Genomic DNA, 27,524 nt, shown 5'->3' on the forward strand with positions numbered 1-27,524 from the left:
ACAAGGAGCAGGGGGGGTTGGATGGGTTGGGAGTTCTGAGGGAGGCAGTCAGGGGGCGGGAAATGGGAGGGGTCGGATAGAGGGCGGGGGGCACAACTTTCCCTACCAGGCCCTCCATACAGTTTTGCAACCCCAATGTGGCCCTCGGGCCAAAACGTTTGCCCACCCCTGCCCTAAAGCCAAGACTGTCAGGAAGCACAGGCATATCCTGTGAGTGGCAGGAGTAGGGGATGCAGACCCATGTGCTAAATTGCATTTGTCACTGCATGCACCACTTCTCCTGCACTGTGCGCAGTACTGCATCTCTGCTGGACAGGTCCTTCGAGTATTCCAAACCTCTGAGCAGCTCCAAACAGCTGCCAGTTCTTAAACTCAGCCTGCCGCTAAAATATGTCCTTCATGTTCACTTTTAACTGTCATGCTTGCTCTCAGCCCACCAGTCTACTAGGACTGGAACCTGTCTCCACTCTGTTAAAGGTTTGAACTCAGCAGGTTGAGGGTGATCAAAAGGTGGGACCATCTGATGGCTGTTCAGAGGTCTGTATGAAATGCATTTGCTGGCCTTTGTCCAGATCCCACTGGACAGGTATCCACATCACAAAAGATCTTAGCCAAAGCCCTGGACCTCAATGAGCCTTGAGCCAGGTCCACAGCTGCCACCATATTTTGAAGTAATTGGCTTTCTCGCAAGAGGCTGAGGATTGACTGGGTCATAGAGGTGTAAGCATAGTGTGAAGTACCATGTCTGGGGGTGGGTGGCAATGTACAGGCTGCTGTACCTGTTCTGTGGATAAATAGAAAACTTTAGTCACCAAAGTTGTAGCCTGATACCTCTCCCCAGCACTGCCACTTCAAAAGAGGAAATAATACATAAACCACACACAGTGTAAATGCCCTCGATGCTGTTTATGGTGCACTGACCCGTGGCAGCTCATTCTTGTGAGAAGAAATGGGATTAATGGCTTTGATGTCCTGGAGGGAATCCCAGCAGAGGTGTTCACCTTGTTGCAGTGATTACATGGCAGGGATATCTGTTGCTTGTCTGGTTCTGGTGGTAATAGTCAATTATCTGTGCACAGAAAATACCTGCATTTCTTAAATGCTACAGACTTGCTGTACATGTCAATGAAGCTCTGCACAGACCCGTTGTCCGCAAACACAGAAATCAAGTCGTCTTTAGAACCATTCGTTAACACCAAATAGAAATGCACAGAGGTTTTCTTCTGTTTGTTGGTTGGTTTAAATTCTAGGACTGAAAATATCTACTTCTCTTTGGATTGCTCCCAAGTACTGTATTCTAACAGGAATGGAAACGGGTGTATGAGAGCACACTGTGAATATGGCATTGTGAATGTGAATCTGTTCTCTACTGTAGTCTGTCTCCCTGTCGCTCAGGCGGGCAGCGCAGGAGGTTAGCTGGGAATAGAGACAGCCAGTTCAGGAAGATGGTGTGACTTGATGTCATGTGGGCAAGCTTGGTCAATGATCCTGGTCCAGATTTTTAGTTGATATAAAATTGGTGCAGCTGCATTGAAGTTAATGGAATTACAGCAGTTTACCCCAGTTTGTGATCTGACTCAGATGAAACAATTCTGGGACTACCTGGTGGTGTGTGGTGTTACTGGGGTTATAGTAGGACAAGAGGCTCTTTGTCCCTTAAGAGTCCATCAGCTCCTACCACTTTTTATCCTTTGCCTGAAGTCATAATCTTTTGTGGGGGGTGTTGTAACAATTTCCACAGCAAGAACTGATATCACACGCATACACTGTGACCTCATGGGTAGAGCCCAGAGCAGATACAAAATTTGTGTCAGCATTTGATCTGTGATCCACAAGCATGGTCTGCAAATATAAAGTGGATAGCCACAGATTTGCAGGGCTTTAGATAGAAAATTTGGATCCTCATCCATCCGCGATCCGCAAACCTGGTCTGTGGATAGCCGCAGATTTGCAGGGCTCTACTCCTGGGGGAATTAGCAGCAGGGGCAATGGAGAAATTAAAATGAAAGCACCTGCCTTCAGCAAGTGCCTTGGATATTGTTGTGTATTTGGTTATCGTGGTAATAGCACCTTGTTGTTGCTATGGCAACTGAGTTAAATTATTAGGGGATAGCCCAGCCAGTTTTAGCTGGTTTGGTTAGTAAAATGTAATGTGTAAAAATAAATGGTTGCTCACAGAGCTCACAGCTCTCTGTGTCTTAAGTGATTTCTTCCTAAAACTGCTGCCCCCAAGGATACAACAGATATCCCCAATATGGGAGAATTGACTATATAATAGTACAGGGGTCGCCAGACTATGGCTTGGGAGCCACATGCAGCTCATTTACCATTAAAGTGCAGCTCGCAGTGCCCCCATGTCCCCCCATTCTCCACCTACTAGACTTGTGGGGGAGCTCAGGACCTTTGCCTTGCAGCGGGGTGGTGGGGTAGGTGCTTTTGCCCAGCAGGGAGTGGGGTCTCAGGGCTTCAGCAGGAGTGGGGCTGAAGCCCTGAGCCCCAGCAGGTGTGCACCAGTTTTCGAACTTCTGAAGATTGTCGTATAGAGCTTGGAGGGTCAGTAAGTTTGGCCACTCCTGCAATAGCATATGATAAATAGTGAGATTTGTCTCAAATTAGAATTTTTTCCCTATCATATTTTTCCTAAGGGTCCCAGTGGGTGTTAGATTCCTTCGGGAGTGTTCTCAACACGAGATAATCAGAGACAACACAGTGACGGTGAGACTATGGAATTCTCTGCTTCTCCTGTTCCCATAGGCTCTCTCGGCCTGCAGTGTGATAACTACGGCCGGTGCAGCTGCAAACCCGGTGTGATGGGTGATAAGTGTAACCGGTGCCGGCCGGGGTTCCATTCCTTCTCAGAGGCTGGGTGCCGGGCCGGTGAACAAGTGTCGTAAGTACCTGATATGAGCTATGAGGGCTGGACTGGCCTCTCCAGAGCTTTGCCAGCCTTTGTGTGGAGCCTGTGGTGGCTAGAGACAATTTATTCATGGGAACTGAGCATGGTATGGTAGTTTCATCCCCCCTTCCTAGTGATAGGCGCCTCTCTCTGATCCTTATTCCTAACACTGTGGCCATAGCCATTCTAGAAGTGGCCATGAGGACAGAAAGTGAAGTGCTCATTAATAACACTCCAGTGCACCTCCATGCAGAGCTCACGCCCTAAGGTGTCACCCTAACGTGAAACACTCCTGATCTTCACGAACTCTGGCGGCTCACGTCCTGCAGTTGCTTATGTACTCTTATCCTGATCCATCTGGAGTACTGAAATTCTAAGACAATACTTTCAAAGCTGATGGAAAGAGAGGTTTGGACACCATTCACAATTAACCCGTGGAACTCTCTGCCACATGATATTGCAGAAGCCATACATTTAAGAGTGTAGTGATTTATTTGCACATGAACAGTTATAATAAATAAATAAAACAAGCAAACCCTGCCTGCAGGTGTGCTGCATAGCACTTAGCATAATGGAGTACCAATCCTGAGTAGAGCCCTGCAGCACCTCCACATGGCAAATAAATACAACAGGGACATAATGGCTCACGCTCCTAGGCACAACCCAGTCTTGAAGAGACAGAAGTTAGGAAGAAACCTGCCTCCATTGACAGGTTAATCCAGAATTGTCCTTATGGGGTTTCTTGCGTCTTCCTCTCACATGTCTGGTGCTGGTTACTGTCAGAGACAGGTTGCTGGACCTCAGATCTGATCCAATGTGGAGTGAGTTCTCAACCTGGGGGTATGAACAAGTAACAGGAGCAGTGACCAGCCTGCTGTGTCTGTATTATTAAGCAGGAGGGGGTCCCAGCTAGACAGGGGGCAAGGTTGAGAACCACTGTGTTTCTAGTACAATTCCTGTGTTTCTAGTACATCACCATGTACCACCCTCAGTGGGCCAACCAGGCTAGACCATGTACTTGCTGTGTATACCGAGCTGTTTACATATATCCGCAGTGGTGATTCAGCTGAACTGGAAATCAATCCAAGACGCTTTCTTTCCTTCTTAGGAGTGCTCAGTGTGACTGCGATCCAGCCGGTAGCACGGGACATTGTGTTTCAGGTCGCTGCATCTGCAAGGCAAGCGTCTTGGGAGAGCGATGTGACCGGTACGTGCATGAGCCCTTCACTTCTACAGAGCAGGCTTTAAAGGTCCCCTTCCAAATACAGACTGTAAACCCAAAGCACTCTGCCGATTAGCACGTGGTTCCGGCATGGGAGTAGGGGTGTGAGCCACCTCCACCGGGTGCGATTTCTAGTCCCAAAGCCTCTTGCCCCTCATGTTTCCCAGAGTTCGGCTATGCCCTTTGCCCACAGGTGTAGTGCCAGACCTTTTGCTTTCAAGGGGCTGCCAATGGGCCCAAAGCCTTGTGTGGTTCCCATTGGCCATTCCTTTTGTGAGGATACCCAGTATCTCTCTGCCCAGGTGCTGGGTCACAGAGTATCCTGGGGGCGTGGCAATAGCATCACCTGACACAAATAGGAGCAGGGCACTGACTGATCAGCAGAGCCTAAGAAAATCCCCTAATGTGTGTGTCAAAAAGTGCCTCTGGATGAGTTCTTCAAGCCAGTTGCACCGTCACACACCCAGCAGGGAACTATTATTCCTCCCAGCCCTCTGGAGCAGAGCCATGTCCAGGCAGGTGAAGCTGCATAGCAAGATCCACCCCAGACCTGCTACAGTACGTTCCTCGGGTACGTGCTGTGCTCTAAAGCTGGTCCCTTGCCCGGGATAGAGAAGGGCAGAGGGCTGGTGGGGGAGTCTGCCCCAGAGGTGGTGAATCACACTTGTTCATGAAGAGCTTTTACATGGGGACCAGGTTTTTTCAAGCGCTCAGCACCCACAAGTGGAGCCAGAGAGCTCAGCACCCAGCATGTGCTTTAGAAATTCTGGTCCTGACTGGGGGGTCTTGAGCTCTTCAATGTACGGCCTATGTTGGGCCTTTGGGAAGGAAACTCCTTGTGACTCTCTGTAGCAGCTGTTTGGACAATGGCTGGTTGGTGCTGGGGGAGGGGTTGGGGTGGAGGACTTCTGAGAGAACTTGCGCATGGCTAGTTTGAAATACCTTCTCTGCAGCTCAGTTGTTCCTGGCATTGTTGAGCGCAAAAGGACAGCGAGTGACCCTCTGGCTGTAACCTCTGCCTAGAGATACATATCCTGACAGCTGCACTCCGAGCCATCAGCTCTTGGGTGGCCAGTGGGTGCTTTGTGCTGGTTGGGTTTCATGGGTGTGTGCAGGGAGGCTCACCCAATACAGCAGGTGAGGTGGCAGACGCTGGGTGTGACACCAGGTGTTCCGTGCTGATGTAAAATGTACCCTAAAGCCCAGTAGATTGACGCAATCTCTTTTGCAGGTGCAAGCAGGGCTACTATCATCTGGACGCAGGAAACCCTGAGGGATGTTCCCAGTGCTTCTGTTATGGTCACTCCGCCATGTGTGCCAGTGCAGAAAATTACAACATCCATAAAATCACCTCCACCTTCCAGCGAGGTAAAACCTTTCCTCTCGTGTTTGCCTTACTGCATTACCTTCCCATAGTGTTTGCACCTTTGTGTACGTTGCCTGCCGGGACGCTGTGGCTCTGTTACCTCCTGCTTTATGGCGTGTGTGAATCTTCCTTTCACATGATGTTCCCTGGTGGGGATGGAGAGATTGGAAACCATCCTGCTACACCAACCTATCACACAGTGACCAGTTCTCAGTGACCACCCTGCCTCCCTTCCAGCCACCCGGCTCTCTTCATTTGTTCCGTGGCATGCCTGAAGAATTTTTCCTCCTTTTGTGGACATGTGTTTTACTTAAATGCATGGAGAGCAGCACTTGAGACGAATGCAGATATTCAGCTTTCTACTCATGGTTGCCATTGTCACCTCTCAGATATGCATTGTCCTGTGTGGGGAGGGCAGCCAGACATTTGTTTTTAAAGAAATCAGTGGGCCAGATCCCCAGCTGGGGAAATCAGCACACTACACCGACGTACACCCGCCGGGGATCTGTCTCAGGGTGTGTATTTATTAAGTAGCAGGAAACGTTTATTCAGTGTAGTTTCTAATTCAGTTGGGTGTCCCCTTTGATCTCATCAGAGTGCCCTGTGGCTAGCAGTTCTGACCTCACAGCCGCTCAAGCTTCCCTTTACCGCATTTACTCATGGGCTGATTTGCAGATCATAGCAAGCCAAGTCTGAGAACACAATGTCCATCTAATTCCATCTTCCTGCTCTTTGGCATGTGATCCCTGCTGTGAGCAAGGATATTTCCAGTCAGAGACAGCTAGCGTACGAAGAACTTGACTGCTGACTGTGGTCAAGGTGGTCACTAATGTACGGCATGAGGAAATGGGTAGCGCTGGCCAGAATGCTGCCCTGGGGAGAGGCAAGGGAGAGTGGAAGTGTGCAGGGCAGAAATGATTGATTACAAATGATCTTCTGACTGCCTTTCCTTTGCTTCGATTTCCTGGCTCTGATGGCTGCAAACGGTTTTATTTTCCCTTTTAGATGCTGAGGGCTGGAGAGGAGTGTATTCAAGCAGGTCCCCTGTACAGCTCCAGTGGTCTCCCCGCCATCGGGATGTGTTTCTTACAGCCAGAAGATCAGAGCCCACCTATTTCCTGGCACCGGGTATGGAAGTGTGCAGAATGTGGGAGACGTGTGTAGGGAAGCAGCCAAAGGAGGAAGAGCCATACAATGAAACTGAGCTCTGCAAAGCTGCGTTCAGTGCTTAGCACAGCCATGATCTCACAGACCCCTCTCCTTCATGCTGCTGTGCTCACACCCAGTCACACCCGGGAAATCTAGCTAGAAAAACACCCTAGAATAATACAGACTCGCTCAGTCTCACGACACCTGCTGGCTTGCTGTTGCTGTGCTTGGATAATTCATACTGATTGACAGCTGGAGGCTTCCCTTTTTCATGACTGCGGGGGGGAAGGATATTGGTTTTTGAGAGAAGAGGGAGTTTGCCAGTTGCACTGTGGAAGGAGTGGGTTTCCTGGTGTTCATCTACTGGGTCTGCCTGTCTCTGGCATGACTGTGTGAGCTAGCAGGGCCTGGCATGAAGGAAGAGGGGTGGGGTTAGACAGCCTGTTCTGGTCTGGGAAGCACATTTGGTGGAGAGAGGGCAGGCAGTAATGGTTGCAGGGCGGATGTGGGAGTGTTTTTCAAATATGAGTGCTTTTGGATGCTCTTTACCGGGGCCCAAAGTGAGTTTCAGCAGCAGGGGGTTGGACTGGATCAGGGCACTTGCCACTGGAAAGTCAGTAAATGCCGGGTCCCCATATTCATCGCTCAGGCTGGTGGTGGGCATCACAGCAGACGGGATACTGGGACCTTCCGAAGTGTGGGCTCCTGGGTATCCCCATGCGTGGCACGTGCCTGGGGCCGGCCCCAGGAATTAAGACTTCCTAATGGGAGAATTTGACTCTTTAACCTTCTCCCTCTGGGTCTCTTATGTCCCTTCACAGCCAGATTTCTTGGGAACCAGCAGGTGAGCTACGGCCAGACCCTGTCCTTTGATTATCGCATGGACCGAGGTGGTCGTCGTCCTTCTTCCCGAGATGTGGTCCTGGAAGGAGCTGGCCTACAAGTCACCGCCTCCCTCCTGCCTCATGGGAAGATGTTGCCCTGCGGCATCAGCAAGACATATACATTCAGGTAAAACAGGAGGATGTTGGGGCGCTCTCACCCATCAGCGACTGCAGAGGAGCTGCCTAGTGACTCAGTGCCAAAGATGTGCCATAATCACTGAGGTTTCTGGATAGTCCAGCTGCCAGACCCACCCTAACCAGGTAGATTCCCTGTGCTCTAGTGTGTTGGACCCTTCACAACCAGGGGAGGCTGCAGTTCAGCTCCCAGTGCATGAGGCCATCCATCTCCGGGGAGGCTGTGAGGCCTGGCACTTAGTCTGTGGGACCCCAGGCCTTCTGTAAGCAAGAGAGGCTGGAGTTGTTGATTCCCAGTGGGCTAGTGAGTCGGTCCGTCTCCAATGGTGAGAGTGACACTCATGTTTGTAGCTTGGGCTGGATGCTTTCCCTGCCACTGCAGCTCACCCTGCTTCTTGCCTCGAGGTGCCGTGGGGTTGACTGCTCCAGTGGTAGGTAAGGAGGAATCATAGGTGTCCTCTATCAGGGCTCCTCAGCTGGGCTTTGTCCCATGTCAATAACACTCTGCAAGGGGCTAATCATTGGCGCCCAGGTTCTTTCTGTTCCAGTGGGAGTTTGGAGAGAGCCGACAGCAAGATGCTCTTCCATTTTATTCCTTGTTTCTCAATTTCTTTCACTTCCGATATGCAGACTGGACGAGCACCTGCACAGCGGATGGAGCCCCAAGCTGAGTTACTTTGAGTATCGCAGGTTACTCGGAAACCTGACGGCCCTTTGGATCCGAGCCACATATGGAGAATACAGTGAGTGTGGGGGAGGATTGGGGTCTGGGGAGAGCATCATATAGCACTTGTCATCTCCAAAGCACTGTATTAAACCTCACAGCACCCCTGCGAGGTGGGTAAATCTTGTAGATGGAAAACTGAGGCACAGACCAGTTAAGTGACTTGCCAAGGCCATGCAATGAGTCAGTGGCAGAGTTGGGAACAGGAGAGCCTTGACTCCAAGTTCCTTTCTGTAACCACTACACACATTCTCTGGGTATAAGTGCAGTGTTCACAGAAAACACCCGCTCGTCTCTGGTACAGACACAGTCTTTAGAATGCCTGTTGTCTTGGCCCTGGGGAGGAGTTCAGGGTGCAGCTGCTGGCTGTAAATGTAATGAGTTGTCTCCTCCATCAGGCACTGGGTACATCGATAATGTCACCCTGGTTTCTGCACAGCCGACCTCTGGAGCCCCGGCTCCCTGGGTGGAACGATGTGTGTGTCCTGCTGGCTATCAGGGGCAGTTCTGTGAACGCTGTGCTCCTGGGTACAAGAGAGACTCTTCCAACCTTGGGCCTTTCAGCACTTGTGTGCTGTGTGACTGCCAGGGGGGAGGAAACTGCGATCCAGACACTGGTAAGGAAAACCACAACCATAGCCAGGGACTTCTGGGTGCTGCCAGGAGTGCCTGTGCACTGTGGCTAGAGCGGGGGGAAGGGAGGTGTTGCTGTGGGACAGGTACCAGGGTTATAGGTGAGGGTGCTGGGTGATAGGAATGCCATCAGGAGAACCATTCCCAGAAATGTAGGTGGGACAGTTTTGCATTGAAAAATGTAGTTTTGTCAAAATCTTAATGTTTGATGGGAACCTCTCAATTTCGATTAAACTTTCAATAGGGAAAATCTTGTTTCATTTTGATATTGAAAAGTTTTGTTTGGACTTTTATATGCTATTAAAACATGAATTTTAATAGTAAATCCGAAGACCTGTATTTAAAATTTTAAAATAAAAATCCACGTGGAATCAATAGAAATCATAAAGCCAAAGCTTTTTTACTTTATCAAAGTGTCATGTTTTTCCCTAGTTGAAATGGTGGATTTCAACAGTCCTGAATTTGAAGTTTTCAGAATTTTTGTTCTGCAGGAAGTTTTAAGATTGCAGCTCTTCATTCTGATTCAGAATGCAAACCAAGTTTGGAATGTTAGAAATTCCAGCAGAACGGAAACTCCATTTCCCCAACCAGCTTTTGTCATGAGGCTGCAGAGGATAAAACTGGGAGATGGGCAAGGTGCTGGGTACCAGGAAAAGATGCTGGATTCTGGGCAATGGTGTCAGGTGCCTGGTACACATGCCTATGTCTTTATCAGGAATGTTTTATGCTCCATAAAGCGCTCTGTGTTCTGTCTAGGTGCAGAACTCTGACTGTTACAGTCAGTTCTAAGGGCTGGACTTACACTTACATAGCCTGAGTGTCTAGCTCTGCGAGCTAGCTGTCTAGATATGGTGCATCGTAACATGATAGCCTGTTATTGACTGGAGGAGTGAACGTGGCCCCAAGTTATGAAGGACTGTGTTGAGTTATGGAGGAGAGGAATGGTGCCAAGTCACACACGTGCAGCAAAGGGGTTGCCAAGTTATAACGAATGGTGCCAGGCTACAGGTGGTAGTGTTGGGTTATGAGGAATTTTGCTAGGTGGGTCAGTGCTTGGTTCCAGGCAGGTGCTGACTCACATAGGATGGCGCAGGTGGCAGGAGGTGGGCTGGGGTTATGAGGAAAGGTCTTTTCTTGCATGTACAGTGGCAGTGCCAGGCTGTCAAGGCCTGCACCACAATACAGGAACCACGCCTGGCCAGATCTGAACTGGCTGTTGTGATACCTTTTTGTGTCTTTCCCAGGAGACTGTTATTCAGGAGATGAAAACATGGACCCCAACACCAGCTGCCCGTTTGGTTTCTACAGGGACCACTGGAATCCGCAGAGCTGCCAGCCGTGCCCTTGCAGAAATGGCCAGGGCTGCTCAGTGACGCCAGGGAGAAAGGAGGTCGTTTGCAATAACTGCCCTCTGGGAGTCACTGGTAATGGCCTCTCTCTGGTTTACCTGGAGATTTGTTTCCTTTCTAGGGTTCTTCTAGTCTCCTGCAAGGCAGCAGGATAGGAAAGGGTAGCGTAGAGAGTGTTACCCTGTCCTTTTCCATTGACTATTACATGTATTCCCAGAGAATGCCCTAAAATCTCTCCCTAGCCCCTGGTTAGTACAGAGTGGGGTTGTGATGGCTGCAGTGTGATTGTGTCCGTGCAGCCTGGCTAGCCGATCTGTCCCCCACTCTGCCTATCTGTTGTTCTTTATTCTATGTATTCCCAATAGTGCAGAGCGGCCCCAGCTGAGATCAGGATCCTGTTCTGCTAGCTGCTGTACACACGCACAGAGAGACAGACCCTGCCCCTAGAGCGTTCACACTGAAAAGACCAGACTGGCAAAGAGGGGAGCGGGGACAGAGGCACTCTAAGATGAAGTGCCTGGATCCAGGTCACACAGCAGGGCAGTGGCAGAACCAAGAGCAGATTCCAGGTCTCCTCGGTCCCAGCGCAGTGCCCCTGTTGGTCAGAAAGGCTCCCTCTCAAGATACCACTGCCTACGGTTCCTTCCTTTCCCAGGAGAGAGATTGTTGCTCCCCTTCTTGCCCCTCATCTGGGATGGAAGGTGACTTGCTTTCTGGGATGGTTTGGGTCAAAGGCTCCATGGAGCTAAATCTGCTTCCCCTAACTATATGAGGAGGGCGAGTTCCCCTCCACGAGAACAGAGCTGAGATTGTGAAATTCATTGTCCTGCAGGTCCCAGCAGGGCATAGTGCAGGGACGGGCAAACTTTTTGGCCTGAGGGCCACATCGAGTTTCCGAAATTGTATGGAGGGCCGGTAAGGGGAGGCTGTGCCTCCACAAACAGCCAGGCGTGGCCCGGCCCCCTCCCGCATCTGACCCCCCCTGCTTCTCGCCCCCTGATGCCCCCCCCGGGGACCCCTGCCCCATCCACCCCTCCCTGTCCCCTGACCGACCCCGGTCCCTCCGCCCCGACTGCCCCCTGCCACCCCATCCAACCCCTCCTCTCATTCCTGACTGCTCCCCCAGGACCCCTGCCCTATCCAACCACCCCTTCTCCCTGTCCCCTAACTGCCCCCAGAATCCCTGCCCCTGACTGCCCCCCGCCACCCCATCCAACCCCCCCAGGGACCCCTGCCCCCCTTCAACCCCCCCGTTCCCCACCCTCTGACCGCCCTGACCCCTATCCACACACACCCCTGACGACCACCCCGAACTCCCCTGCCCTCTATCCAACCCTCCCACTCCCTGCCCCCTTACCGCGCTGCCTGGAGCACCAGTGGCTGGCAACCGTGCCGCCCTGCTGGAGCCAGCCACGCACCGCGCAGCACCGAGCACCGGGTCAGGCCAGACTCTGCAGTTGTGCTGCCCCAGGAGCTCGTACACCCGCCGCCCAGAGCGTTGCGCCGCCAGGGGGAGGGGGAACAGCAGGGGAGGGGCCAGGGGCTAGCCTGCTGGGCCAGGAGCTCAGGGGCTGGGCAGGAGGGTCCCGCGGGCCGGATGTGGCCCACAGGTCATAGTTTGCCCCACTCTGGCGTAGTGCCTGCGTCCCCTGGCAGTAGGGGGAGGGCAGCGTTAGATGGGGTTTGGCTGCTGCTTTGGGGCCCTGTCGTTCTGGAGGGTAACTCGTCTCTGTCTTGTTTGTCTCCCCCGCCCCAGGTGCTAACTGTGAACTCTGTGCTGACGGCTATTTTGGAGACCCCTTGGGCGACAACGGACCTGTGAGACCCTGCCAGCCCTGCCAGTGTAACAATAACGTCAATCCCAGTGCCGTAGGGAACTGTGACCGGCTGACGGGTGAATGCCTGAAATGCCTCTACAACACGGCTGGCTTCTCCTGTGACCAGTGCAGGGACGGGTTCTTTGGGAACCCCTTAGCCCTCAACCCAGTAGAGAAGTGTCAAGGTAGGAGTGTAAGCCAGAGTGTGCCCCTGTGAGAGTGTGGAGAGTGTGCCTGTGAGTAAACACGTCCCTGTGTGTGTGTGAGTATCAAGGCTGGGCATGTAAGTCCCACATCAGATAAAGCCTCCAATAGTATCTGGATAAACCCGGGCTGGCCTTTCGAGAAATCTGGGAGGTGCCAGGACCTGAGAGCCATCCAAGCAGTGTCAGGTCCTACTGATCTGACACCTGGATGGCAGAGGGCTCAGGGTTCAACAGGAACTCACCAGACCATAGATGCCCAGCCCCACTTGAAGAGGGGGTTGGTTGCTGCAGAAGAGTGGGGGCAGTTGGGGATGCTGGGGTGGTGAGGGCCGGCCCTGCTTGCTCTGCATTCTGAGGGACAGCAGGACAGTCTCTTGAATTCAAACAGGAGAGGCAGTTAATGGAGGGCAGCCCATATATCGGGCATGGCAGGACATGGTCCCACCAGACATTCACCACAGGATACGGTGGAAGCCGTGCTTCCATCCACTATATCTGAAGGGAGAAAGGTTAGACTTCATCCCCCATCTCCCCCTGCCGGCCATAGAGGAGGTGGTGGTAGATAGATGCAGCATAGGCCATGTCTACCCAGACCACTGGGGAAGGGTTCTCTTCTCACCTTCCTTGTGGAGGCTTCTGCCCTTCCCATTAGGCCCTGGCTAAATGTAATTAAAGCCTCATATCTCTGAGTTTGTTTTCCTGTTTACCCTTTTCACAAGCCTTCCTAGCCCTTCATGGAGCCATTTGTGGGGCCACAAGAACACAAGCTCCAGTGTTCTCATGATGTTCCATCCATCTCTCCAGGAGCTGAAATACCGGGAGGAGACCGGAATCTTGTGATGTCTTAGGCCCCACAAATGGCTCCCTGAAGCCTTACAAAAGCCTGTGAGGAATGTAAAAGCAAATACAAATACTGAACCCAATGCAGACTCCTGCTGAACAAGTCAGCCCTGGAGAATGTGCACGTTTGCCTCAATGATGCTAAGAGTGTGATCCGTATGCAGGGTGGGGTGACAGAGAGAGCTGCTGCTATGTGAGAATGCAACTTCCATGATGCATAAAAAGTGACCGTTAATTTGCTGTTTGACTCCAGTGCTTTGCTTGATTTCTGGATGGCTCACGTTAAGACTTGGGCGCTCCCCAGAGGTGTTGATTTCTGTCTGCATATGGGGAGTTTCCATCAGCAGGGTACCGCTGAGGAGATCCAGGGGAAAGGCCCTGAATTTCTTCAGCATTTTCTGATGCTGCTGAAGGCGCTTTCGGGGGTTACAATTGTGGGGGAAGGAGGGATTAAGAGGGATGTGACTGAAGTGTATATGCCCAGAGAAGAGCTAGGGAAAGCTACTAGACTTGCTGGTGAGAATAACAGGCACAGAAACTGAATCTGAGACAGGAGCCTGGTCCTGAGGGTATGTGCTGAGAGTGTAACTGGGCAGGGAATGGACTCCCAAACCCAGTACTCATGTCGTGACGCGCTTTCATAGCACTTTTAATTTTAAAGGGTCCCAGCCAGCGTTTCACATGTTTTGTACAAGAGTCACTTCCTCCACCACTGAACCAGCCATTTCTTGAATCCACATTCAAGAAGGATTTCACAGTGAGCAGCAATGTTACACATTATTTTAGGACAAGTCAATAATACTGTGTCCAGCTGAAACTCCCGGGGAGAATTTTAGGTAGTTGGAATATAATGGCTAGGACACTGAGGCTAGGCCACAAGCCTGAACCCCACATTTTAGGTCCCATAAAAAATGGGAGCTCCAGCAGTACCTTGTTAGCGCAGTGCTGATTCAGAGGCAAGGCTGGTATAAATAACCAGCCCGGCTCCTTGTAGCACCGCTGATTTTCCTTGGAGGTTCCCCATCAGCGTACGAACCAGACCTGAACTCCTTTAATATGGAGTTATAGATATTTGGAAGCAGTCAGCATTCAGGGGAACAGTGACTCTAGCAGCAGGGTAGGGTGGAGTTCACTGGTCTCTGTTTAGCCCAGAATGAGAGGTGGGCATTGGGCAGACAGGTCAGTCAGGATGTGGGTTGTTGTGCATCTTTGAAAACCAGTGCAGATGCAGAAGTGTGAAATCCCCGCGGAGGCAGATGGGAAGACGTTCTGGCGAGGACAGGCACGTGTTATTATGAGAGCTATGTTTCCTTACGCTCTTTAGTCCTCAGTGTTGAACTGATTTGTGGCTCCTTCCAACCCTTTGCTTTCTCTGCAGCCTGCAACTGCAACTCGGTAGGTTCTGACCCCCTCACATGCAGAAGCGATGGGAGCTGTGTTTGCAAGCCAGGATTTGAGGGGCCCAACTGTGAGCACACCCAGTGCCCAGCCTGCTACAGCCATATGAAAACACAGGTATGAATCTATGAATCTGTCAGAGACTGAACCAGTAGCTGTCAAGGCTAATCCACAGATGAGGCTCAGCAAATGCTCCTTTCCAGATACGGAGGAAATGAACCACCCGTGCTCTGAGAGCTCAGATAGGCTCAGAAATATAGATCCCCTCTCTCCAAGAAACAGCTCCGTGCAGACTTGGGGACCACACTGACAGTCTTTCAGCTCTGCTCTGGACAGAGTGAGGACTCTTTCCACCTCTTGAACTCTCATCTTTGTAGGAAAAGGCGAGACAAGGGAGATCCTTCTAGCCTCTTCCTATGGACGCTGCCATGAGAAGACGAGGTTAAGGAGTCTGGGACCTTCTTCCTTTCGGAGCGTGGAGCGGAACACATTCACAGTCACGCCACCTCCTGCTTGGGTTTCAGGGTTAACCATTTTCCTGTGCACGAAAGAGCCCAATTCAAATCCAGTCCAGGGCTTTAGTGACCAGAAGTAATTACTCTCTGGTGGCTGTTTGGTGGCCTGTCTGGTCTCAAGTGGGCAAGCGTTCACATCCCTAATGCCATGGTCATGACTGGCCCTAAGTAGTATCCTTAGGGGTGGTCTCTGTAAGCAGGCCAAGGACTGAATGGGAGATGGGAGCAGAGGCTTGGTTATCTTCTTGCTGCTAGTTACGCTCCCTCTAGGAGAGGTTTGTGGCACTTTGCCCAGGTTGTGTGTGGGAAGCTTGCACTGCCTGGTCTGTCAATAAAGGATTTCAGCCACCAGGGCTGTTAATCTGGCATTTTGACCAGAATTAACATTCACTAAAAGGACTCTTCATCCAGGTTACTTTTCCAGACTGTGCTGGGCTCTCTACTTCTCACAAATCCTGGGGCTTCTCTTCTTCCCACCACTTGGTGCCTGTGGACCTGGTCCAAGCCCTTGTCTCTTTGCCTTTGTAACCCACCTTTCTCTGCCACTTGCTAATTCCATGGCCTGCCTCGGTTTCAGGTGGATCAGTACTTGCATCAGTTGCAGCAGCTGGAGGTGCTTGTGTCTCAGCTGCAACATGGCAGTGGGGCAGGGGCCAATGAGGAGCTGGAGGGGAAGATGCAACAGGCTGAGGAGACCCTGCGTGAAATCCTGAGAGAAGCTCTGAGTTTACAAGGTAACGCCAGGCACCTCCCCTTGGATGGGGTTGGAGAGACAGCAGAGGGGCTCCTGGAGGCTGAATGCAGTGAAAGGAACCAATGCTAGACACTCGAGTGCCGGGCAAAAGATGCAGTTCTGAACCATGCACTTCAGAGATAAAATTCTGGGACAACCTTTCCCCTCTCCCCATCCCCGACTATGCGGATGGGGGGTGCAGTCCTGGACAAACCCCCTGACTGCCGGTACAGTATGGGGATGGAGGGGGGACTCTCTGGGACAGCCCCCCGACTGCCGGTACAGTATGGGGATGCAGGGGGGACTCTCTGGGACAGCCCCCCAACTGCTGGTACAGTATGGGAATGGGAAGGGATGGACACTCTGGGACAGCCCCCGACTGCCAGTACAGTATGGGAACGGGGGGCATTCTGGGACAACCCCTGACTGCTGGTACAGTGTGGGGATGGAGGGGGGACACTCTGGGACATCCCCCAACTGCCATTATAGTATGGGGATGGGGGGAGTACTCTGGGACAGCCCCCGACTGCTGATACAGTATGGGGACAGGGGAGCAGATGACACTCTGGGACAGCACTCCGACTGTAGTGTGTCCAAACTTTCTTTTTCTCCATTGAGCTGTCTGCCTGTTTGTGCTCAGTTCTGGTTTTGTATCCGGCGGCTCCCCTGCAGCCCAGTAAATCTCTCTTCGTCTCTCTTGTCAGCCTCTGACAAGTCCCTGGAGAGCCGGGTGTCCAAAATGAAGGGACAAGAGTCCAGCTACCAGAGCCACTTGGCCAACATCAGGGTGACAGTGCAGAGGCTGCCGGCACTGGGGCGTCAGTACCAGGCCCAGGTGCAGGACGTTAGGAGGCTGATCGAGAGAGCCCATTTGGACCTTGGGCAAAGCAAAGTGACCCTGAGTGGGCTGGTAAGTTCTCCCAGGACCTTTCAGCACAGACACTCTTCTGCTGACTTCTGTTCCCTTGCTCTCCATGGTGATGTTTTCCTGGCACCTGATGCTGACTCCCTGAGCTCTCCAAACCTCCTGCCTCGAGCTCTTCTCCCTCCCCCTCTGCTCCCTTATTCCTTAATCTTCCTCTGCCCGGTTCGTGCTAGCACACTAAAAATAGTGTTCTAGATGTTATGGCTCAGGCTGGAGCTTGGGCTTTTAAACCTCCCCCTATCCTTAGGCTCCAAAGTCTGAGCTCCACCCCGAGCTGCAGTGTCTATGCAGCTCTTTTTAGTGCAGTGGTGCGAGGCCCCATCTATCAGCCTGGGCTCTGAGACCCGGGCTGTGTAGATGTACCCTAACAAAGGGTGGAAGCAGGTATCCTGCTTCTCCATAGGCTCCTTCAGTTTTGTTACAGGGAGGCTGCAAGTGTAGTAAAAGTTACTTTGTGGGTGCAGAGTAACAGGGGAGCTTTGGCCAGCACCTTGCTCTAGGACAGGAGTTCATTAGCATTGCTCTTTTACCTGGGTTCATACTGATGGGAATGGCTGGCTAGGTTCCTTTGGGCAATGTGGCAGAGCTGTGTCTGTGTGATGTACTCTCTTACCTCCAGCCAGTCATTATCAATCCCTCCCTTTTGCCAGCATTAAATCAGAGAGAGGGAGAGAGAGACAGTACAATTAATTTCTCTTTCTCCTCAGAATATTCCAACTTCAAATCTCCCGGGTGGGTCAAACAGTTTTTTGATGCTGGCCCAAGAAGCTCTCAGACTAGCAAACAGGTGAGCTGATCGCTGCGTCCACTGGCATGTTCTAGGCCATAACTGCCTCTCCCCCAGTCCAGATCAACTGGTGTTAGATGCACAACGGGTAAACACCATTGCCAAGAAGCACATATTCTACAGGGGTACGGTTCCCTTTCTTAGCTCGTTGGGTTTCCCAGAAAGACCTGCTCTCATGATGCAGACAAGGTGGGCGACGTGATATCTTTTATTGGACCCACTTCTGTTCGTGAGAGAGACATGTGTGTAAGTAAGTAAAGATACCACTTCACCCATGGGTGCCAGGTTTATATAATTTTTGGTGGTGCCCAGAACAGGTCCAAGCAGAGCCGTCCCGTCCATAGGATGGACCGGGGCAACTGCCCCAGGGCCCGGGCTTTGCGGGGATGTGGGATCCAGGCAGAGCATTCCCGTCCATAGGACGGACCAGGGTAACTGCCCTGGGCCCCGCGCTTTGGTGGGGCCCCTCGCTTCAGCGGGATGCGAGGTCCAGGGCAGCTTGGTGGGCTAGTGGGGAGCCTGGCACCAGCAACAGCGAGTGACCTAGCCCCAGCCTGCCCCTACTGTGCCCCTTCCCTGCCCCCATTCCACCCCTTTCCTCAAGCCCCTGCCCTGCCTCTTTCCAGCTTTCACCCCTCTCCCGAGCAATGCTGGGAGCTGGCAGGGCAGAGTGAGGTGGGCTGGGGCCGGGTCACTCGCTGCTGTCGGCACCAGGCCCCACACTAACACCCCAGGCCGTCCTGAAGCGCGGGCCCCGCCAAAGTGCAATAAGCATAAATATTGGTGGAGCTGGGCCCAGGTTCCTAAATATTGGTGGAGCACAGGCACCGCGGGCCCATATAACTCGCCGCCTATGACCTCACCCACCTTGTCTCTCTCATATCCTGGGACCGATGCGGCTGCAACTGCTCTGATGATGACCCACCTGAATAACAAGTGGATGGAGGAAGTGAGGCAGCCTTTGCAGGCCCATGTCTCATGGGAGCTCTTCTGTTTTCCAGCCATGTGCAATCAGCAAATGCCATCGAACAGGCAGTCAGGGCTGCGGCGGATGACTCAGGACAGGCCCTGGAGCTGGTGCGCTCAGCTGTGAGCGGAGGAGGCATCCTGGCGAGCTCTGTGCAAGAGCTGCTGCGAAAGTAGGTTCCCAGCACACGTGTGTGTAGGTCTCCACGGTGGCGGGAGGGGAGAGAAGAGAGTATGGTAAGAAGTGCCTCTAAGAATTCCATCCTCCTTATGAGGTATCTGTCGGGGGTATACAATTTCCTTTGCGTGTTACGCACATTTGTGGAGCCAAACTCATCCCTTGGGCAAATCGTCCATTGGTGTCAATGGATTTCCACCAGGGATGGGTTTTGCCCAGACAGTCTCAGGCATATTAAGCCCTGATCTACGCTAGGAAATGAGGCTGGTATACCTACGTTGCTCAGGGGTGTGAAAAATCCAACCCCCGGAGTGACGCAGTGAAACCACCTACGCCTTGGTGTAGACAGCGCTAGGTCAATGGGAGAATTCTGCTGTCGACCTAGCTACAGCCTTTTGGGAGTGGCTTACCTGCACCGACTGGAGAACCCGTCCCGTCAACGTGGGTAGCGTCTTCACTGACCCGCTGTAGCAGCTTATGTGTAGCGGCTTAGAGTGATAGTAATAAGGGAACTACAGAGAAGAGCTACACAGATGATTCGGGAGCAGAGGGGACTGACCTATAGGGAAATATTAAAGTGGGATGACCAGGATTTGCAAAGTGCCTATTGATTTTGGGTGCCCAACTTGAGATACCTTAAAGGGGCCTGATTTATACGAAGAGCTGAGAACCCATCTCTGAAATTCAGGCTCCTTTAAGGAGTCTCGTGATTTTGTTTGCCCGTCCTTAGTCACCTTTGAAAACCTTGGCCAATGCGTGAGCCCGGGTCTGAAGCAGCTTGTGACACAGGACGGCCTGCTGCTTTTCATTTCCTGGCTGATGTGGTGCGGGAGGCCGTGTTAAATAACATGAATTGCTCCAGAGTGGGAAATGTACATGATGCTTTGCAAAGATGCAGCACCTGACCAGCTTGCAGGCTCGCTGATCTGAGGCAAATGGCCACGCGATCTGACCCAGCAGGGAGGAGCTGGTCTCTGTGTCTCATGGGCTGTTAAACATGAGGTGGGTGTTATGGCTTACGATGCTTTTCTATTTTTTTTTCTTGGCAGATATGATGAAACCAAATTGCTGGCCAGTGATCTGGAGACTGACGCCAGCAGATCTGCCTTGGATGCTGACAGAGCCTACCAGGGCAGCCTGCTGCTCCTCAGCTCCATGTCTCGCTTCTCAAAGATCGACACTGGGTCCTTCCAGGTGAGGATTTCTCATCTGCTAGACACCGGAGAACCTTGATGCACTTTGTAGATGCAAATCACCTTCTGCCAGCCCCTCCACCATCCCGGTGTCCTGTTGGGAAGGAACTGATATGCTTCTCTCACCTCACTCTGTCCCCCTCTCCTTTCCTCCCATGAGCACAGGGGCTGACGAGCCTTTGCCCGTCATGAGGCTGAATGTAATGGATTCTTACTCCTGCTAGGTGGTCCATCATCCTATGTTGCCACCCTGCTAAATGTACGTCCCTTTCAGGCCTGCTCTGGTTTCCAACAAGTGATGCCGCGGTGGCAGCCAATCGGTGCTGTGGACCAGTCCTCATGACTGGTGCTGGGTACCTGTGTTCAAAGTAAACTCTTGTTTCCTTGGTGTCTCAGGAGGAGGCGAACCGGCTCAGGCAGGAGGCAGACGCTCTAATAGGCTTGGTGGAGACGTACATGGCAGAATACAGGCGGCTGCAAAGCAACACAGGAAGCTGGGAGGAAGAAATCAAACAATTGTTACAGAGTGGAGAAAGCAAGAGACTGGTAAGACATCATCCCACGTTAGTAGGTATCCTGAGAGAGCTGCCATCTCTGGGATCTGTACACTACTTTCTCCTGTCTGTGTTAAGGAGCAGGAGGTGGGTGAGCAGACAGGCTGCAATCCCAGCTCCATTATTCTGTTCATGTGACTCAGGCTGGGACGGGCGTTGAGCCTTTGCTGGCAAGTTGTAAATTTAATCCTCCCCGGTGAAATGAAGCTGCCTCAGAGACGGCTTTGGGAACAGGACCGGGCCTCCTGTGCTCTCTGCTTGATTTGCTGTCTCCTTGTGTCCCTTCCGGCTCGTTACAGGCTTCAAGTCAGCTGTTGTCCCGCGCCAACTCTGCCAAGAGCAGAGCACAGCAGGCACTGAATGCTGGCAATGCCACTTTTTATGAAGTTGAACTCATCTTGAAGAATCTCAGGGGTGAGTCTCTTTACGGCGAAAGCATCTTACTTCAGCAGCGGTCACCGGTTCTGATCTATTGCTCTGAAAGCTCCACATTGCTGTTTCCCCAGCTGGTGATAGTCACAGTATGTTCCATTGCAATGTGATGTATGCCAGGTAATCCCAGCTCCTAGTTTCAAAGGGTTAAAGGAGCATTCCAGGCAGATCATTTTAACAGTTCCTGGGCTGTGTGATAGTGGAGCAAACCTCCTTGGACTGTTTCTCTCCCCGAGTACCCCCATTTCCCCATTCTCTAACTGTAGACATTCTTCCATGGAATAAGCAGCACCAGAGGTGCCAGTCTTTCCTAGGCTGATGGGGGGTGGGGGTTCCTGCTTCCGGTCGTCTCTCGTTTGTTCCTCCGTCAGTGAACCACAGCCCTGACTTCCAAGGCATTGCCCTCTCCCCTCTGGGATCTGATGGGGCTGCATATTTTTTTCCATTTTAGGGTTTCACCTGCAGGTAGATGGTAGGAGAAGAGAAGCTGAGGAAGCCATGAGAAGACTCCCTCTCATCAGCAATATGGTCACGAATGCCAATGATAAGACTAGACGAGCAGAAGGTGCCCTGGGCAGCGCTGCTACAGATGCAAAGACAGCCAGAAGCATGGCCGGTGAGGCAAAGGAGATCACTGGTGGTATCCAGCAGGTAAGGGAAAGCCTGGGCTCTTTGATAAGCAGAGCATTGGGGAATGGCAAGGGTAAGGATGGGGAGTGACTGGAGAAGGGTTGGTGAGAAGCTGTCATCTCCCTGGATTAGACACTAACCCTAAGTCCTGTTCAGGTCTCGGTCAACATGAAGGGTGTGAGTTACTTGAATGTATCACGTCAGTGTGTCCTGATAAATGATATGCAGTGTCTGAGCCCCAAGTGCAGACCAGAAAGTTTTGTGACACTGGCCTGGCATCAGTGAGACTGCAGGTTCAGCCTCTAAGGCAGGGGTGGCCAACCTGAGCCTGAGAAGGAGCCAGAATTTACCAATGAACATTGCCAAAGAGCCACAGTAATAAGTCAGCAGCCCCCCATCCGCTCCCCCTCTCCAGCCCCGAGCGCCTCCTGCCCACTGGCAGCCCCGCCAATTAGCGCCTCCCACTCCATCCCCAAGCCTCCCGCCCGCTGCAATCAGGTGTTTTGCAGTGCGCAGAAGGCTCAGGTGGGGAGGAGGGAGGAGCAAGGGCATGGCAGGTTCGGGGGAAGGGGCAGGGGCCTTGGGGGAAGGGGTGGAGTGGTAGTGGGACCTGGGGCAGAGCAGGGGGTTGAGCAGTGAGCACCCCACCGCACATGGGAAAGTTAGCATCTGTAGCTCCAGCCTCAGAATCAGCGCCTATGCAAGGAGCTGCATATTAACCTCTGAAGAGCCGCATGCGGCTCTGGAGCCACAGGTTGGCCACCCCTGCTCTAAGGGGACAACTGCTCTACAGGTGGGAGGCGTAATTCCTAGCTCAGCTAGGCCCCCAAGTACATAGCTAGGAGGTGGGACAGGATTGTACTTAGGCACTGTAGCTGCACTGCTATTGTTAGTGTGCTAGCTCGATGAGAACTGGCGTTGTGTACGTCTACCCCAGCCGGGAATCACACCTCGCAGCTGCAGTGTAGGTGTGCCCTAAGTCACACAGAGTAATTCCATGTCATTGACCTGTCCGAGAGGCTGAGTTCAGGGAATGGCTGCAAAGCGGAGTAAAGCTCTACAGAAGGGAAATAAAACTAGCTGGGAAAAGAACACGATGTTGATGCAAGTGGGTGAATCTCATAAAACTTGGGCCTGATGGGCCCATGTTTCCATGAACTGGGTCATCTTTCTGCCCATTCATCTCTGGTCTGATTTTTGGAGGCGCTAAGGACTAGCAGGCCCATGCTGAAGTCAGTGACAGTAGCGGGTGCGTAGCACATCTGAAAATCAAGCCACTAGTCTGTCCTTTCAAGTGGGTGTTGCCACTGTTTCTCTCTTGAATGAATCCTTGTTGGGACTTCTTTCCTCTCAGATATCTCCTACTCTTGCTGCCTTTGCTTTCTTAGGAGATAAGGCGGTTGAACTCGGAAGCCAACAGGACAGCAGATGGGGTCCTGGCACTGGAGAAAGGAGTCACAGCTTTACTGGACGAGGCCAGAGAAGCAGAAAGGAAGCTCACGAGGAAGGCTCTGGAGATGGATATGGATGCCACGACTGCACAGAAAGTGAGTTCCCATCCCTTGCATTTAAAGGGACTGCAAACCTGTTTGGGTGACACAAGCCCTTACTGCCTTGTTTTTGCCTCTCTCAGACCGGTCAGGAGGCACAGGGAGCCCACACCGGTGCCCGTACTGCTGGGGTTGCTGTCCAAGAGACACTGCGTGCCCTGGAAGATTTTCTACATCTGATAGGTAAGTGTATAACCACCTTCTTCTTCTTCTTCTTCATTCTTTGTGTCATGGTAGTGTCCAGAGGTCCCACCAGAGATTGGGCCCCATTGCGCTAGATGCAGGACAAGCACATGTTGAGAGGTAATTTCTGCCCTGCTTCTAATTTAAACTGGCAAGACAGAGGGTGGGAGATGGGAAGTATTAGCCTTGGTTATTCATTTATAAAATGGGATGAGATGTCTCCACTATGAGCTAAGGGTGTGATGCCCTGCCCATGTCCCATACTCACAGTAGCTTGATGAGTGAGTGTGACTGAAAATAGCAGTGTAGCTTGCGGTGGCGGAGCCATGCTGAGTATGTATCCACTGGTGCTGCTGCGGCTACACCGCGATTTACACTCACACTACCTGCCATTGAGCTGCCAAGAGTGTGTGTGCATGAGCAAGAGAATTGCCCCTCATAGCCATAGACAAAGAGTGATATGAAAGCTTGGCCCGTGGGCTGCATGGCAGAGCCAGGAATTGAATCCTGATCTCCTGAGTCCCAGTCCAATGCCTTCACCACAAGTCCAGTTTTCTTTTCTACCCTCGTGACTGTGCCTCGTTGCTTGGGATGTTGTTGATTTCAGATCCAAACTTTCCTCCACCCCACACCAGCCTGGGGGAATTTAATAGTTTATTACCTGACAAGTACTGATCTCAGAAACGTAACCTCTCTGAGATGAGGTTGTGAAGAACTTCACACGAGTGTAAAGAAATGAATTCCAAGTATTTCCCAGCTTCCTCTTTCTCTCCTGGTTTGTGCCTTGTCCTCCATTTTGAGTCTGTCATGCTTTTTTTTCAAAGACATTTGGCCTAGGCAGGTTGAGAGCCTTGGATAACTGTAGCTGGGGTGTGGGGCTAAGGGGTATGTACTTAGGAAGATCCAGTTCCCAGCATCTGTTCATTGTTTCCTTTTCTTTATTTTCCTCCTCGGAAATAGACCAGCCTGGCACTGTGGATGAGCAGGCGTTGAAATTGCTCGAACTCAACCTCAGCAGTGCCAGGACAAAGAATAGCCAGTTGAAAGAGCAGATGGCCGAAATGGAGAAAATGGCCAGTCTGCAGAGGCTCCGGGTTCAGACTCTGGAGAGGAACATTAATGAGATCCTGGCAGACATTAGGAACCTGGAGGAGATCCGCAACAACCTCCCCCCAGGCTGCTATAACACAAATCCCATTGAAAAACCTTGAGACCTTTAGGAAGACTCTCTGGACTGGGTCTCTCAGGCTTGGATACTAGGGCTTGGCCTGATGGGTTGTAGGGGATGGGGAAGCCAAGCCTGCCAGGACCAGCTGCCTTTGGCTCTGATGAGCTGAACACAGACGCTTTGGGTGCAGCTGGTCAGACTCGTTGTGGCAATGTGCTGACGTTTGCCTCACGACACCACGTTTTGATGCCAACATCACCACAAGGTGCCTCTGAGCCGGGAAAGCCTTATACTCTGGTATCCGTCCCTGGAGTGCAGGAGGAAGGAAGGAGAGACCCAGCTGCATGAAGAAGCTGCTGACCAAGAAGAGCCATAGCTAGTAGGAGCCCATCCCTAGAGCGTGGCCTGAGGAGTCAGCAGCAGCCGGTTCAGCTTCTGGACAGTCGCCAAATGAACGTCTTTCTAGAAACTGAACTCTGACACCTGTGGATCTCCCTGTCCCTACCAAGGCCCTGACGCTTGGACACAGCCAGCAGAACTTGCCACTCTCCTTCAATGCCAGTGCCTCTCTCATTGGCTTTCACCACCCAACGCAGCATTGGCTCCCCTCGGTGTATTGCAAGACCCTTTCTCACCAGCAATCCTTTCCGAACCCAGCAAAGGACAGGGACGGGCGCAGGGCCAGGGAGGTTGGGGTTCCCTACTGCGGCACTGTCCTCACTGACTTTCCAGTCTCGACACGGACACTAGTACTGCCTGTACATCTGTTTTTGTGCTTTAGACTTGTGCAGGGGGAGGACCCAACTTGTGACCCTTTCGTTAAAGGTGCAGGTCTTCCCCAATGTATCTTAGCAAGGTGACTAAATTACTGTTTAGTCAGGGATTTATTTCTGATGGTTTAAAAATGATCACACCGAAGAGGGTGGGAGGATGGTCCAGTAACTCCTTAGACTGTTGAAGGGGCCCTCAGCTGGAAAGTCCTTCCTACCAGCACACTCGGCTCCCGGGGGAGATTTCACACCCCTCTCTCCTCCCCCTTCTCATCCTGGGCTTTTCATTCAGGTGGGTTCTCAAGGGATTAACCGGAGAGGATGTCTTTGAGATCAAACACTCAGGCTTGCAGTATCTAGGCCCATTGAAAGCACAGGTGCAAGACCCAGGAGGGATGACTCAGCCCTTCATCCTTCTGAGGGCAATCGACTATCATGCAGTTTACTGTGCGTCTTTCAGATGAGACTTTGAAAAGCAAATTCTTGTTTTCTCTGCATGGACATCAAAGTTCCCCTGGCATTTTCCGTAATAACGGGGGTTTGTCTTGCTGACCTTGGCCAAAATTACTGGCACCCAAGAGCCCAGCTTACCCTACACAGTGTTAGCATATTGATTGCCCTATTAAAAACCCCCAACACCGTAAAGGTAACCAGATGTGTCTCCACCTCCAGTTTGGAAGCAGTTTGGTGCTGCCTCCCAACAGACAGTGTTCGATGTTTTACACAAAGCAGCCTCGCATCAGAGGAATTGTGTCTGATTCTTAATCAATCATTCTCTAAAACTGGAGGGAAATCTCTACCACCGGTCCGATTCCATTTTGTTCCTCTGTCTCAGTGGAGACAGTCCCCTGGCCCTTGTGGCCACTAGAGACTGCCTCTGCTGGATCCTTGTTACCTCTTGTGCCCCTCATAGTGTGGCAGGATCAGCAATCTCAACCGTGCCCCAGAGGAGGGGGACTTTCTGGGGTTAAACTCACCCCTCAGTTGCTCAGCTTCTCTGATAAAGGGCCACCTCCTTGTTTGAATATTATATGTTAAATAATCATCTATGGTATATTTCTATTTATAGTGAAACACACTAACCACTGGCTTGTTCTGTGATTTCTCCCACTGCACAGGACAGGACAGATGTTATGGATCTGACTTTTTTTGTTTTGTTTTTTTGCTTAAGTGCATTTTTTACTTGGAAAAAAAATTCAATAAACAACAAATCCTTGTGGCTGGATGTTGCTGTTTCTTTCTTTCTTCCTGCTCTCCATTTGCAGATAGGTTTCTCTGTGTCCAGCAGAGGTGAACTGGCTGTTGGGGAAAGGAGGCGGCAGCTTGAGTTAGCGGCTAGAGACGGCTGAGATATTGAGATGACGATACTTTCTAGTGTGCATCTTCTCAGAGTGCTGTACGGTGATTGGTAATGACTATTAGCCTTGTTTCACAGATGGGGAAAGTGAGGAATGGAGTGATTAAGTGACCTTCACAGGGGAAAAAACCCTGAAGTCCTGACTCTGTCCTCTTCTCTACCCTCTAGGTTCTCAGACTTTCATGGGGAGAGGGGGAGGAACCAGGCTTCAATAGAAAAAGTGTCCCATGGAGACCTTCCCCCCCATTCGTGATGTTACAGTGTCCCCAGCAGCTTTGGCCTTTCCTTTTGAGGAAAAGTAGTAATAGAGGAACATTAAGTTTCTCTTCTGATGGCTCTGGCTGAGGCCATCTTCTCCTCCTCCGCCTTATGTAGCAGCAGCTGCTGGTCTGGCCCTTCTTCCTTGTTTGCAGCGGCTTTTACAGGCCTCCAGGCTCTTTTTTGCAGCCGGTGAACTTTGATAACTTTAGAAGGAGGCGGAGCCAACATCATGTGACCTGCCAGCTCCCTACAGAACATGTGTGATCCAAGGGCCAAGGATATCCATTTCCAAATTTCAGCATTAGACCACGATGCCTCCCTGATTGAAGTGGCTATAAAATAAGTGCAAAGTATTCTCCTTATTCCAGGAGACAGCCATGCAGCTGTCACAAAATGGAATGGGACATTTCCCTAGCTGAAGCAGCAGTGAAACACTACAGTCGAATAGCATCATTTTTTATTACATAATTTAAACACTTTGCTGATAAAGGGGTGGGGTTTTGGTTTTTTTTTTGGGTTATTTTTCTTTTTGTCGACCACTTTTAGCAACAGAAATCCAACTCCCAACTCTCTCACAAAGATGCAATTGGCAACATGGCAACTTCAACCCATTGGGTTTTTTTTTTCTTTTAAAACTTTTTTTTATTCATTTCAGTAAAGCAAAACTGTGTTACTAAAATTGCAGGTTCAAGGACCATTCCAC

General features: G+C 51.5%; 1 protein-coding gene across 1 annotated transcript in view; it reads left to right on the plus strand.

Annotated features, from left to right (window-relative positions):
* Positions 1-24,476, plus strand: part of LAMC2 (laminin subunit gamma 2) — a 38,388-nt gene extending 13,912 nt beyond the window's left edge. Inside the window, exons 3-23 of the mRNA XM_077824496.1 lie at positions 2,755-2,890; positions 4,005-4,103; positions 5,350-5,486; positions 6,490-6,612; positions 7,455-7,644; positions 8,283-8,395; positions 8,775-8,993; positions 10,254-10,433; positions 12,115-12,360; positions 14,600-14,736; positions 15,712-15,868; positions 16,572-16,777; positions 17,500-17,579; positions 18,581-18,718; positions 19,773-19,917; positions 20,313-20,462; positions 20,770-20,884; positions 21,354-21,553; positions 22,921-23,079; positions 23,166-23,265; positions 24,226-24,476. Coding sequence (XP_077680622.1) covers positions 2,755-2,890; positions 4,005-4,103; positions 5,350-5,486; positions 6,490-6,612; positions 7,455-7,644; positions 8,283-8,395; positions 8,775-8,993; positions 10,254-10,433; positions 12,115-12,360; positions 14,600-14,736; positions 15,712-15,868; positions 16,572-16,777; positions 17,500-17,579; positions 18,581-18,718; positions 19,773-19,917; positions 20,313-20,462; positions 20,770-20,884; positions 21,354-21,553; positions 22,921-23,079; positions 23,166-23,265; positions 24,226-24,476 — 3,281 coding nt within the window. The remainder of the gene's footprint in view (positions 1-2,754; positions 2,891-4,004; positions 4,104-5,349; positions 5,487-6,489; positions 6,613-7,454; positions 7,645-8,282; positions 8,396-8,774; positions 8,994-10,253; positions 10,434-12,114; positions 12,361-14,599; positions 14,737-15,711; positions 15,869-16,571; positions 16,778-17,499; positions 17,580-18,580; positions 18,719-19,772; positions 19,918-20,312; positions 20,463-20,769; positions 20,885-21,353; positions 21,554-22,920; positions 23,080-23,165; positions 23,266-24,225) is intronic.
* Positions 24,477-27,524: the final 3,048 nt, after the last annotated feature.

Source organism: Eretmochelys imbricata, chromosome 8, assembly GCF_965152235.1.
Source record: "Eretmochelys imbricata isolate rEreImb1 chromosome 8, rEreImb1.hap1, whole genome shotgun sequence".
Classification (NCBI taxonomy): Eukaryota; Metazoa; Chordata; order Testudines; family Cheloniidae; genus Eretmochelys; species Eretmochelys imbricata.